At 40.5% G+C, this 14,813-nt stretch overlaps 1 protein-coding gene across 2 annotated transcripts in view; it reads right to left on the bottom strand.

Annotated features, from left to right (window-relative positions):
* reps2 (RALBP1 associated Eps domain containing 2) overlaps positions 1–14,813 on the bottom strand; it is a 32,496-nt gene that overhangs the window by 15,601 nt on the left and 2,082 nt on the right. For both annotated transcript variants that reach the window (XM_085398264.1, XM_085398265.1), the window contains exons 2-7: positions 10,111–10,234; positions 9,436–9,611; positions 3,227–3,335; positions 2,718–2,824; positions 2,491–2,632; positions 2,307–2,370 (exon numbers count right to left, since the gene is read on the bottom strand). In XM_085398264.1, the coding sequence (XP_085254390.1) occupies positions 2,307–2,370; positions 2,491–2,632; positions 2,718–2,824; positions 3,227–3,335; positions 9,436–9,611; positions 10,111–10,234 (722 nt within the window). The remainder of the gene's footprint in view (positions 1–2,306; positions 2,371–2,490; positions 2,633–2,717; positions 2,825–3,226; positions 3,336–9,435; positions 9,612–10,110; positions 10,235–14,813) is intronic.

Raw genomic sequence — 14,813 nt, 5'->3', positions numbered from 1 at the left:
TTTGCGGAGAAAGAAGAGACGCTGCTGTGATTTCTTGGCCAGTGCTGTGGTGTTGTACGTCCAGGAGAGATCCTCTGTGATGTGCACACCCAAGAACTTGGTGCTGCTCACTCTCTCCACAGACGCTCCGTCAATGGTCAGAGGAGCATGTTGGGTGTGCATTCTCCTGAAGTTCACAACAATCTCCTTCGTCTTCTCCACATTCAGAGAGAGATTGTTGTCAGCACACCACGTGGCCAGGCGTCTCACCTCACTTCTGTAGTCGGTCTCATCCCTGTTGCTAATGAGACCCACCACCGTTGTGTCGTCCGCAAACTTGATGAAGAGGTTGGAGCTGTGTGATGGAGTGCAGTCATGGGTCAGCAGAGTGAAGAGGAGGGGGCTCAGCACACATCCCTGCGGGGCCCCCGTGTTTAAAATGATGGTGCTGGATGTATTAGTGTATTACTAGGGTATATATATTAGACTTAATAGTCACTATATACAGTAATTGACTTCTATTCATTTTACATCAAATTAAAACTTTGGGTGTAAGATTCGGATAATTATTTATTAAAAGCTCGACATTTTAAATGAGAATAAGAAAGAAAAGTATGTCTTTGTGCCCCCTTTTCCCTGTTCATGCCCTATCGGCCCCCCTGGCTAAACTTTGCTAGATCCGCCCCTGCACAGTTACCAGCGTCAGCTACGTAGAAAAAGATCCTCGAGTAGAAAGTAATAATAAATAAATTCTAACAACAGCTTATCAAGCTTAAACGTGCTGCTGTTGTTCAGCCGCTGGTTTCCTCTTTCTGGTGCAAAGTGGGCCAAAAACAAACCAGAGAGACGTACTCGCGACAGAAAAGCCGATCAGCTGATCATTAAGCAGTTTCATGATTGAAGTAGCAGCAGGAGAGGCAGTCGCTTGTTAAGCTTAACGCAGGAATGCTTTACAAACATTCAGAGATGGACTTACACACTTGCTTTACTTCTCTCGGGGATAACTTTGTCGGAGATGAAATGCCGGGTTGCTAGCGAAGCTCCACATGCTATCCAGACCACCGACAGGTCCCGCATGCCACAGCCGCTCTATCACGTGATGCATACTGCTCCGACGTGCTAACGTTCTGAGATGAGTTACGGCGTGTTGCAAGTTTTGTGAGGTGCTTTCGTGATATTCAATGGATCGGATTACATTTTTTATTTTTCTCCGATATCCGATCCAGTAATTTAGGTCAGTATCGGACCGATACCGATACGTAATATCGGATCGGTCCATCTCTAATACACACACACACATTGGGTGAATGTGCAGTAGTAGCAGCAAGCAGATGAATTCTGTACATTAATATGAATAGACATCTGACTATTTTACAGGATAGACAATATAAACATATTTAAAATTAAAGGTAAATTGTTACTGAGTTAACTAACGAAAGCATAACAGTAACACAGCAAAAAAAGGAATCCCCAAATGTCCAACTTTTAAAAACAGGGAGTAATAGCCTCATGTCTTTATGTTCAAGGTTTTCTTACTCAGTCACAGACTAGTTACGTAAATAAGCTAATTTGACATTTATGTTTGCTGATCTCTGTTTCATCCCAGCAGCCAAGATAAGGTAACCTAGCGTGTTGACTAGAAATACTGTAGACTGTATATACTTGTATTCATTTATTATTATTAAATTGACATAAACTACGATACCATGAGTAAATATTTTAGTGCCAATAATAATATAATAATAAAATGCCAATTTAACCACCAACTGCTGTTATATGGCATTTTATGTTAATGTTTATCTGCTTACAGCTTCATTCTTCCCATCTAGCAGTGAGTAGAATTACATGAAAGTAAATAATCATAGTTCCAAGGATATAAGACTAATTTTGAGACTGCCTAAACTCAGCATTACTCAATTTACCGAGCCATTAAGAAGACTACTGTCTTCACCAGTGGGTTATAGTTTGATGTCCATAAGCTGGAGCTTCATTTTTTTATAAATCTAACTGTGCCAAAAAAAAGAAAAAGAATAATTTTTTAAAAAAGTTGTAATTTCAAATAAGAGGAAATTAAACCAGTTTTCCAGTTCAAACTAATGTAATCTCATCTTCCCCCTTTATTTCATTAAATAAAGAGTTAAAGAATGTTCCTGAGGCGAAACCTTTTCCCTTTGAGGAGGAGAAGTGTAGCACTGGTCTGCACTTTAAAAACAAAGGCCTCTGTCTGCCTCAGAGGGCATGCTGAGGCTCTTGGCTGAAAAACACCAAACTGACCCCAGAGCAGAACAAGGACACAGACAACACCATCATAAGTCAGCAGCACTTACCAAATGTGGGACAGCTCTGGAATTGGGAGCTTGGATTTTGTGAAGAAATTTTTTGCTACAGCTCCTTGAAATAACAAAGTGCAAAAAACAGTGAAATACTTTTATAGCAAGATGTTTTTTTTTTTGTTGTTTTTTTTTTAATCTTTAGATGAATGCATTTGAGGTGCAGGTGGGCTGTCCATACCCAGGATGAGAGCCCCCAGGTCAGGCTGCAGGCTCTTGAATTGATTAGTGTAATACTCCAGCTGTTCCTCTGTGATCCTCCAGGGGTCATCCTCAGTATAATCTGAAACAGCCTGCTGCTCGAGCCTTTCTACTGAGGAAGCCTGAGCACATACAGAAAATCAAAGTGGCATAATACAGACTTAATAAAACATATTTGTAAATCTTTAAAGAGAAAAACATCAGTACCTGAGCCATAGCTGGATGCTCCACAGTGGGTTTGGTCCCGTATTTGCTTGGTGAGGAGTGCTGCTCCAGCTGAACGATCGGCCGCGAGGAATGTTTGCTTTCGTAGGCTGAAGGATAGAAGAGAAAAACACAGCTTTGACGGAGGAGAAACTTGAGACTGACATGCAATGATTTCCTGCTGATTACACTCCTGAAAAATGTGATCTGAGAGAATGAAAGATTTACAGATCAAAAGGAACCGTGAGAAGAAAGAAACCGAAAGTTTCGAGGAATGAACAGGTGTCAGAAACTCAGGAAAACCTCATCGTTTTCATTTCTCAGTCCGAATTATTTGTTAATTACAAATGTACAAGCAAGCTCCAAACATGCTAAATCAGACAGTTTATGGCACGTGAAGACTCTGGAGAACTCTACAACTGCACAGATGGTGGTAGAACTTAACTTAAAAGGGAAAAAAGGGTTTTTAAAATTCTGATTTCCAGCTTTAATAGGAGTGAAAATGATCTCACCGATTTGCGGGTCAACTCCATTTCTCTGCTTGGCGTATGGGTAACTGCGATATGTCAATGGCGAGCGAGGTGGTGAGCTACACGGGGATCGTGGTGGCGACCAAGGTTCCTTTAAATACAGGGACAGTATAAATGAGGGGTGGGTAATCGATTTTCCAAAGAGCCCACATGAGAAACAGATACTGTTGCAGACAGGACAAACAAGTAACCTGAACTTAGTTGTGATCAATATTAATTTTATCTCTCTCAAACCGTGGAGGAAGTATTTGTTATTTCACACAAACAAACCAGCATGTAGCACGTGAACATTTCTCTAGGTGACAGGCATCTTTTTGGGGCAGACAGGCTCCACCTCAACGCCTGGGGACGCCGTTTGCTGTCCGCCAATTTGGCATTTGGCGTACAGCACTCCCGCACATCGCCACTGTCTGCCACTGACTGATGTTCCCCTGGTCCCAGCTCCTATATTTGTTCCACTTTTAACAGTAATACACAAAACTCTGGACTAGGACCTTTCTCTCCCACAGTCAACACAATACCCGTCATAATCACAAACAGAGAGCAACAGAATTATCATAAATCCAGTAACTCCAAAAACATTAATAACCTCCGGCCTCTTCAAAAATATCAACATCCATTCAACTCTATTGTCAATAATCCACCAGTCTCAATCAGTATGGCACTTTTAAATGTACGCTCTCTGTCGAACAAGTCTTTTATTATTAATGATTTAATTTTAGATAATAAACTTGACTGTTTATTTTTAACTGAAACATGGCTGGGTTCGGATGCACCAGTTGTTCTCACTGAGGCCTCCCCACCAAATTTTAATTTCTCTTTTTCTATTAGAAGTGGTAAGAGAGGTGGTGGGACTGCATCTTTAGCCAACAACACACTCACCACCAAACAAATTTTATTTGATCATTTTACCACTTTTGAATTCCATGCTATTGTTTTCAGCAGCCCTCCAGTTTTATCTGTCACAATTTATAGACCACCTAAAGACAGCGCTGCTTTTATCAAGGAATTCTCAGAATTTTTAACAAACATACATTCAAAATATAATATGATAATTTTAACCGGTGGTTTTAACCTGCACATAGATAATCCTTCTGACCCTGCAGCAAAAGAATTCTTAAACATTCTTCACTGTTTGGATTTTACCCAGCACGTCACACAGCCGACTCACAACAGAGGACACACTCTGGACCTGGTCATCACCCATGGGCTGTCCACCAGCGTGTCCTCTGTTGTTGACTTGGCTGTCTCTGACCACTACTGTGTGTTTTTTAACATCACCGGTGTTATTCAGCGGAAGACCTCGGTGCGAACTGTGAGGAGGCGCTATCTAACCTCTGAAGTGGCTGCAAATTTTACCAGGGTTTTAGTCAAATGCCCCCCTGTGATTTTACCTGCACCCTGCGATTTGATTTTTAGTTATTTTAACAGCAAACTGAAGAAAAGCCTTGACTCCGTTGCTCCACTCACCACCAAAAAGATTAACGTAAAACATGCATCACCCTGGAGAAACGAAGAAGTCAAAAAACTCAAAAGAAATTGCAGGGCAGCAGAAAGGAGATGGAGGAAAAATAAAAATAATATCAACCATCAAATATTTTCCGAGCAACTTAAAATGTACAATAATACATTAAGGAAGTCAAGAAATTCATACTTCGCCAAAATAATCAGTATTAACAAAAATAATCCCAAGGTCCTCTTTTCCACCATAGATCATTTATTTAACCCTGATTTTAAAAGCTCCAAAAGAACCCCCACAGACTCGCTCTGTGAGCAGTTTGCAGACCACTTCAGGGGAAAGATCAGCGCCATCAGATCTGATATTTTATCTAATCGCGATATGATTGTAAACACATCTGATGGCTCGATTGTACCTGAGGAGACACTGGACAGCTTTGTCCTGGTTAATGCTGAGAACTTTCAGAAAGTTTTCTCCACAGTGAGACCCACCACATGTCTTTTAGATCCAATTCCTTCTTCACTCTTTAAAACACTTTATGGATTTTTTGAGGCTGAGCTTTTATACATGATGAATTGCTCTCTTCAGTTGGGTGTCTTCCCTGCTGCCTTTAAAACGGCGGTGGTGAGGCCCCTTCTGAAGAAGAGCAATTTGGATTGTAATGATTTTAATAACTACAGACCTGTATCCAACTTACCATTTTTAAGTAAAGTCTTAGAAAAACTTGTTTTTACTCAGATTACTGATTTTCTCAATGATAGACAGATCCTGGAGATATTCCAGTCTGGATTTAGGGTGAACCACAGCACAGAGACTGCTCTCCTAAAGGTTTTAAATGATCTTAGATGTAACTGGGACGCCCAAAAGCTCTCAGTCCTGGTGCTACTGGATCTAAGCGCAGCCTTTGATACAGTAGACCACGCTATTCTTTTAAACAGACTAAAACACATGGTGGGCCTCTCTGGTGCTGTACACAACTGGTTCACTTCCTATCTCTCTGACAGATCTTTTATGGTGAGTATGGATACATGCTCCTCTAAGATCCATAAAATGACATGTGGTGTGCCTCAAGGGTCGGTTCTAGGCCCTGTACTTTTTAATTTGTATATGTTGCCTCTCGGCAGTGTCATCAGGAGGCATGGAGTGAACTTCCACAGTTACGCTGATGACACGCAGCTGTACATCTCCGTGTCTCCTGATGACACCAGACCAATGGATGCCCTTTTTAACTGTATCTTGGATATAAGATCTTGGATGGCAGAAAACTTTTTACAGCTTAACCAGGACAAAACTGAAGTTTTAATTGTCGGTCCTGAGGCTCAGAGAGAGAAACTCTTGTCTAAATTAGAGGCATTTTCACTATGTCCTTCGCTACAAGTGAAAAACCTGGGTGTCATTTTTGACTCTGAGCTTGGTTTTATCCCACATGTTAAACATGTAACCAAAATTGGATTTTATCATCTAAAAAATATAGCCAGAGTCCGCCCTATTCTCTCTCGGGCCAACACGGAGATGCATGCTTTTATTACCAGTCGCATTGATTACTGTAATGCCCTGCTCTCTGGTCTTCCTAAGAAGAATATTTCAACTTTACAACTTTTGCAAAACTCGGCAGCTCGTGTGCTGACGAAGACCAGAGGGCGGGCCCACATTACACCGGTTTTAGAATCGCTGCACTGGCTCCCCGTGTGTTTCAGGATCGATTTTAAAGTTCTTTTATTGGTTTTTAAATGTCTTAATGGTCTTGGGCCTTCTTATCTTTCAGATATGCTTTTACCATACGAACCCTCGCGGACCCTGAGGTCCTCTGGTACTGGCCTTTTGATTGTCCCTAAAGTCAGGACACATACTCACGGAGAGGCAGCTTTTCAGTGGTATGGTCCTCGTCTGTGGAACAGCCTGCCGGAGGAGCTCAGGGCCGCAGAGAACGTACATGTTTTTAAGAACAGGCTCAAGACCCACCTTTTTAATTTAGCTTTTACTTAGCGTTTATTTATTTTTTATGCTTATTTATTCTATCCTGTTATTCTATTATTAATTTAGGATTTACCTAATATTTCTTGATTTTATTCTTATTCATTTTTTAATCTTCTTACTCTATTTATATTTATATTTATATTGTATCCTGTTCTTATTTATTTTATCATTTTACCCTGTATACATCGTATTGCGTCATATCTCCAGTGTTTCCTCGGAGGGCGCTCTCTGCACCGGGGCTGTTATTGACCGTGGCTGCTGGGTCTCTGGGGTCCTCTCAGCCTGGTTGGGGGGCTCCTTTGCCTCCCTCCGGCTGTGTGCCCAGCCCGGAGGCTGCGGTCTGTGACCGGCTCCCGGTGCAGACGGCTCTCTGTTATAATGTTTCCTCACTTGGCTCATGCGAGCCCAGCCCAATTTTTACTCTTTAAGTGTGCGCGTGTGTGTATGTGTGTGTGGGTGGGGGTATATATGTGTATTGAGAGTGTGGGGAGTGAGTTGGAGGGTGGGGTGGGCTGCTTTTAACTATGTAAAGCACTTTGTGCTACATTTTTTCTGTATGAAAAGTGCTTTATAAATAAAGATTGATTGATTGATTGATTGATATACAGCCTAAGATTCTGCCTACCTAAGTGGCCGATGCTGTTGCTAGTATTTATATTTGTCCACAGTGTGCTCTGCAGTTTTGGTGCCCCAAAAAAAATTGGTTGATGGTGGCGTTTCTCCTGGGTAGGAGGGAAGAATGGTACCATTACAGCCATTTTGGGCTGCGTCAACACGTTGTCAACGATAAGTTATAGCAGATTTGCAGTTATGACGTACCTACAGCATAGATTTAATGCAGAGGACTAAATCAAAAACACCTTACACAGACCATAAGATGTGTGGCATCAGTAAGAAGAACAGGGACACCATGAATCACTGATAAGTCTTAATCCAGATGTCAGTTTTAGGCTGTTATATTTCTTCAAACCATTTTTTAAAATATGCAACTTGTGCTGTAGCAGAATGAAAAGATATAAGTAAAAATATTATGTTCGCAAATCCCTTGGCTAACTAAAGGAGCTTTCTTACACATAACTACATAAGCTAGCAGCTAAGTTGTTATTGCCTACCGTCACAACACTTAGTTCACCCTCCAGTGGGCTAGTTTTTCAGAGTATGACATGTTTGTATTCCATCTTTGTAGTCCACCAGAGCACCAATGATAATAAAGTTCTTTATAGAATTTCCACCTTCTACACTGCTGGGTTCATAGGGGGCCCTTGCAAGGTCGTCTAGAACAGCGGTCCCCAACCTTTTTTGCACCACGGACCGGTTTAACGTCAGACAATATTTTCACGGACCGGCCTTAAAGGCGTGTTTATCCGTGTTGCGGATAAATACAACAAAATAAAATGATACAACCAAGACAAAAACTTTGGTATTTTGTAAATATAATAATAAATGCAAATTCACTGTGTAATTGAGTAACTTTATTAGCAGCGTAACATCCTCCTTTCTGCTCCTTAAAGCTCTCTGGTCGCTATGGTAACACGTACATATTTCTTTCAAAATAAGACACACAACTACAACATGGGAAAAGACCCAGGGAAACTGAGGTAACGACAAGAACCCTGAAAGCCATAAATTTCACACCCGAGCCTCATCTCTCGCGGCCCGGTACCAAACGACTCACGGACCGGTGGACCGGGGTTTGGGAACCGCAGGTCTAGAATAAATGGGGCTATATGCACATTTTGTGAGCTAAACATTTTCATCACTTGTAAATTATGATCAAGACAATAGTTGAAGTTGAAATTGAAGTTTTTTTTTGTATTTTTATTAGTGCTGTCAGCGTTAATCTCTTTAAAATTACGTTAAAGCCATAACTGCATTAACGCCGCAAATCTCTGTTAGCAAGTTAGCACAGATCGCCCTGTGCACGGGGCTGGACGGTGCTAACGCGTTGACGCCGTGCAGCCCCGGAGATTTGCGACATTAATGCGGTTATGGCTTTAATGTTTAATGTTTAATTATTTAATAGGCCTGGTTTTATTAGGCCTATTAGGCTTTAACGAGATTCATTTTTATAGGTTGTGATTGTAATAAAGCACCTTTCTGGGAGTATTGGGGACATGACAGTATCACAAGGTATTTTATGGAACCCCATATTTTTATTTTACTCATGAAATGAATAGTTAAACTAACCACCAACCATATGCACTTAAAGTTTAGCTATCATCTGCCATTAAGCAGGAACATTATATTATGAAGCCTTAACCAACCAAATAACATGCGCTAGTAATTTTATTTCAATTTGTTCATCTTATCCATCCTATATTTGAAAAATATAAATACAATGTTGGCTTTTGTCTTTAAAAACTAGGGTAATACATAGTTTTGCAATTTCGCTCCATTCACTCCTTCTCAGTTATGATTGTTCTGCAAACACCCGTTGCTGAAATGCAAAAAACACAACAAATCCATGACACTGATGCAAAAGTTTGATCCTGCTGGCATAACTAAGTTATTGCAATTTGTGGTCAGGGAGGTCTCCGGTCATCCAGTTCTAGTAATTCTGATTAAGGACAAACTGGAATGACTGAAAGAGGCTTGTCATTCTTCTCTAATCTCTCATCAACTGCTCCGATGATTAGAGCTGACTGGAATGTATTTGCATACTTCTTGGTCATACTGCATAGCTGCACTAAGCTATAATAACTTTGATGCATGCATACAGGCCAAAAGTAGCAGATGGCAGCGCACACAGGCTTACCTTCTTGTCTGTGCCGGCCTCCAGATGTCTGAAGGTGTTCCTGTCTGTTGGAGTCCAGATAAGAGAACCGGGTGCAGAGCCACACTGTGCGCCCTGAGCGTCTATGCAGGAAGGGACAGTCGAGTATCGCATCTCTGGTTCATTCTTCAGACCAACAAATCTAGGTAGAGGTAGATCTGGAGAGACAGCACAAAAATCATTGATATAAATGATATATTATTTATTTTGACACCAACTCAAATGCTTAAGTGGATATACAGTATAAGTGTTTTTTTAAATTTGTCTCATGATTTAGGCCTAGCACAATGACCTTTGATACAACTAGAATTAGTACGAGGGAATTAATCAGGATGAACTTCTTTACAGGCTTTATTCTGCTGAGGAGAGCTACTACTACATACAAAAATGAATATGAACCGATAAACATATTCCTTCTAATAATCCATGAAGCTATGTGATTTTATGAAGAAAAAAAAAAAACACACACACATTAGGGTTTCCTATTTGGGCAGGGTGTAAATGATTGTGTGCTCCTTGTAATAAGGGCAAACCCACTTAGCCCTTTCCATGCGACTCCCCTTTCATCCAGATTAGGCCAAATCCTGCCATGTTAAGATAATCTCCTGATCCCCTTTTCCTCTCATAAGACGCCTCCTCTCTGAGCAGCAGACTTACTGGCGGTTACGCTCTCCAGGCGAATGGGTAGACCAGCCTGGGCAGCTGCGAGCAGCTTCAGAGCCACGTAGAACTGAGATGTACCAAAGTAACCCAGACGCTTTGCTCCACACACCTCGGTCACCTGAAAAAGAAGTCAAAAAAAGACTTTTGCATTGTGAACAACTGAAACCAGCTGAAACATGCTACGACCAATGCCCTGAATTTGTGACACAGTTATCTATGTCCAACAATGTCATACATCTCAGCTTTCATGCTGCCTGCAGTGACAGAAATATAATCTAGCCAGGGCTAGCTTAAGAATGTGGTTATTTTACACCCTGATCAAGATCATGTATAGTAGAAAATTATGGGTAAATAGAATAAAACTAGAAGAAAAGTATGCAAGAGATTAGCACGATGTAATCTGTTTGTCTTTTTCTCTTTTGTTTCAAGGTACAATGCTTCCTGGGAAGCACAGCGGATTAGGATTATAAAATACTGTAATACTGAATCAAGTAATAACACCTTCTACGCTCTGGTTTTAAGATATTATGTCTACACTTAAGGAAACCAAACAGTACCCTATCTATCTACCTAGCTAAAATACGAACCAAACCTCATTTTAGCTTAATTTAGCAAAAAGGCTAGCCTAAATTTGACAAATGCTAGCCTGGCTTTGCTTTCTTAAAAAAAAACAACAACAACCTTTTGTAGTCCTTTAGTTTTTCACCACACATTTATTAATAAAGGGACAGCTCTATAGCTATGCTAAGCATATTAGCACAGGGTTTAGCTTCTCTTAGCACTAGACTAGAAGTAGCAGACTCTGACTTTTAGCTTCTTTTTTTTTTTTTTAAAGTCCTTGTTGATTTTATATCTTTTAGCCAATTATTGATTAATTAAGCGATAATTGTGGTATTACAGTCAATTTTTTTTTTAGCTAAGCAAATAATTAGCTCACAGGTGTCAAACTCCAGGCCTCGAGGGCCAGTGTCCTGCAGGTTTTAGATGTGTCCTTGATCCAACACAGCTGATTTAAATGGCTAAATGACCTCCTCAACACGTCTTGAAGTTCTCCAGAAGCCCGGTAATGAACAAATCATTTGATTCAGGTGTGTTGAAACAGGGTGATATCTAAAACCTGCAGGACACCGGCTCTCGAGGCCTGGAGTTCGAGACCCCCCCATTTGCTTAACTTAAATCTGTGGCAGTGAAGAAAACAATTAGTATGGTAACACCATTTATCACTATCATTTTAAATAGCTTAAAAATGAACGCAATAAACATGACATGTCCATTTAATTCAGAAAAAATCTCTTAAAGCAGTTTTAAAGCAACCCGTTTTGTTATTACTGGGTAAGCTAACCGTTTTGTTTATGCTACTTTTTGGCCATACATCCCTTTATTGTTTGGCTTATTTGTGGGTGAGACATTTCTTCTAAATTGAAAAGTAAACTTTAAATTGTGTTGGTGTTCTTTCCCTGTCAAACTGTCCCAGCAACTCAATAAGGCACCCTTGGTTTTATCACTAGAGCACATTTTCCGCCAAGGCCAATGCCATCTTGCAAATTTTATAGTAGCCTAAGTGCTCTGGATCCTCACCAAAATGTAATGCCCTCTTCTTCTGGCCATTCTCCACATCTCCACTAAGGCTGGATTCATGAAATCCAGATAGATATTTTATTGTGGCAACAATGGAATTAAAACCAGTAACACAAACATGTTTTCATAAACTGACAAAATTCAAAGCAAGGTCTACTTTTTTATACGTCACCAAAAAAAAAAGCCTACATGAGCCCATTTTTAAACATTTAGTGGTATGCACTTCTGAAATACGAAGAACATGGGGCCCTGGTCCTATCTATTGTCTAATGAGGCCAAAGGGCTCACGTTGCCTTATGAGACATTATTTCTGCTTGACCTGCAGTGTATTCATTAAACAGCTTTCACAGGGGCAGGACATTCAAAACAGCTACAGTCTTGTGAGAAGAGGCTGAGCATACAGCTGGAGGTCAGGTCTGCAGCACTGATGTGTGCGCCTGATTTCAGCGGAAAAATGATAGATGGTGAGGTTATTGCAGGAAGAACAGCGAAGGCCTTCAGGAACCAGACTGACAGGTCAGATCTACGGCCTTAGGGGAAAGTTATTTAAGGAAGGTGGAATGATGCCAGAAGCATTTCAGCGCTCACTACGTCAACACTGGTGCAACTTTGTGGATACTACTGAATCTTATGGCTAGCTGAGGATGTAATTTTAGAGAAGAGCCACGTTATTCAACATATTACCCTGTAGTACTAGGGAGAATAATCTGACCAGATCCACTGTCATTGCTGATAAAAAGCATTTGTTAGCAGTCAGGAACTTCTTTTTTTCTCTTTACTTTTACATTTTAATGTAAAAGTACTTTTACATTTTAATGTAAAAGTATTTGACTGATGTGCAAAATCCAAGATTAATCCATGGGTTCACATCTATTGTGGATACAAAAAGCAGTCTGGGTGGCATTGATGTTTCAACTGTCAGCAGTTACGCCAGATTTAGCTTATTGTTTGTTGTGGTGTTAAGCATCTGCTGTTTCACAGACACAAAGCACAGAAATCAGCATTTGACTCTTAGGAGTAACTTGAGTTCTGGGTTGGAAACAAACAGCAGCCCCCAAAGCTGAAAAATACAACGCCAAAAAGTGAGAATGGTTCTACAATTTCCTACCCACTGCATAGGGATTATTTATAGCTCGCCTGAGTTAGGACATTATTAGGAAAATAGACACTTTAACTGACAGGTGGATGTCGACATGTCCAGCTGTAGCTGGCAGCTCCTGTTCAACTAAGTCACAAACTGGACCTCTCGACTGTGGTCGATTTGCCCCAGTTTTGGTGTGTTAAAGTATTATAATAATTAGTATATATATGTATATGTTGTTTTTGCAGTGCATGTGTACTGTTTAACTGTATAAAAATCTTTATTTAAGTGTCTAAAGTAATAAATATATTTTTAAATATATTGCCAGTATAGGATTAGGCCCCATTTGAAATTCAAAATTGTATTAATTTTTCATGGTATAGATTCATAAAGGGCTGGGCATGATCAGCAACAACATTATGGTATTATAAACAAAACTCAGTTGGTATTAAGGGGTCTAAAGTATGCCAACAAAGTATACCCCATACTGTTATGCCAACACAAGCGTTAACCGTTGATACAGAGCAGGGTGGATCCATGCTTTCATGTTGTTTACAGAAAATTATGACCCTACAATCCAAGTTTCACAGCGGAAATCAAACCCGCCAGTGATTTTCCAATCTTTTGTTGTCCAATTTCGGTGAGCCTTTTGAATTGTAGCCTCAATTTACCATTCCCTTTTCCACAGCATTCTCTGTAAACTCTAGAGATGGCTTTGTGGGAAAGTCCTCAGCAGTTTTGGGCAAATTTCAGACCAGCCTGGCGGGCATCAACAGCTATGCCACGTTCAAAGTCACGAAAATCACCTTTCTTCCCCATTCTGAGAGATTCAGCAGGTCATGTCTAGATGCCTGAATCCATTGAATTTCTAGCATGTGTTTGGTTGATTAGATATGGCCACAGACAAATAACTCTTTATTTATATTCTTATAGTCCAACCATCATACGGCAGGACCAAGAGGATAGGTCATCAGTCCATTGGAGGGGAAAAACCCTGACAACCAATTAACCACACGCTCTTAATTTAGAATCAGCCATTAATCTTGCAGGAAGTAAGCGCACTTAAACCTACTTACACTTACTTTAGGTTTGATTAAACAGTACGTTATGGTGGAAAGAAAAGGTGGTCAGTGTTTGCACTGTTTAACGAATTAGTCAGCAAATTACGGTGATAACACTGAGCGTTTGCACATCAACTACTTCTTTGCTGTGATACATTATCTACTATATGCACTGCAGATTGTTGGAGGAACCCCCGGACAAACAATGTGATGATGCCATTTGTAAAGTACCACAAACAGTTTTTTCATACTAGACAACTTACGTACTGATATATTAGTCATATGCCTTTTTCCATTAATATTTTTAAACAATCAGCTAGCAGCACCAGCACCATCAAACCAGGATGTGAGCACAGGAACTCTGACCACACCCTCATTCATCTGGACAGGTTTGACAGCACATCTGTCAACACATCGTTTCTGTGCAGGAACCTGAACGTGGCATTTATGCACAAACACATGGCAGGAAAATGAACTACAAATGTACTGCGAATTGTATAGGTTGGGATTTACAGTGGCTGCAGTGGCTGTTACTTTCCCATGATAAAATGTTATGAGGGACATCCGCTTAGATGGCGGTAAAGTTAATCTCAGGCAATAGCAGTGTGACCCCAAGTCTTTATACATCCATTTAATGAGCACAACAGCTGACCTCACTGCAGCAGGCGGAAGCCTCGTGCTTTTTTATTTATCTGCTGTAAACAGATCAGTTAGGAAAGAAAAAAAAAAAGAAACTTCCTGTCTAAATTTACTAAATCGTAAATCAGCAGAACATACCTCTACATACAGCACATGGTGGAAAATGTCCTTTGTTTTAGCAAATATTATAGCATGATTGTAGCACAACCTCAAGAGCCACAACATGACATTTAACTCACGGAGGCAAGAGAGGACATAAGCCAGTCTCTGATACTGTGTGACATGATGACCCAGAAGTCAGCAGTGACTTCAGGAGCGATCGTGCAGGCATCCTGCCG

This window comes from Rhamphochromis longiceps, linkage group LG23 (assembly GCF_057381845.1).
Source record: "Rhamphochromis longiceps isolate RC_006_pf linkage group LG23, R_longiceps_female_GT1.1, whole genome shotgun sequence".
Taxonomy (NCBI): domain Eukaryota; kingdom Metazoa; phylum Chordata; class Actinopteri; order Cichliformes; family Cichlidae; genus Rhamphochromis; species Rhamphochromis longiceps.
This window is presented reverse-complemented; position numbering and strand designations above follow the sequence as displayed.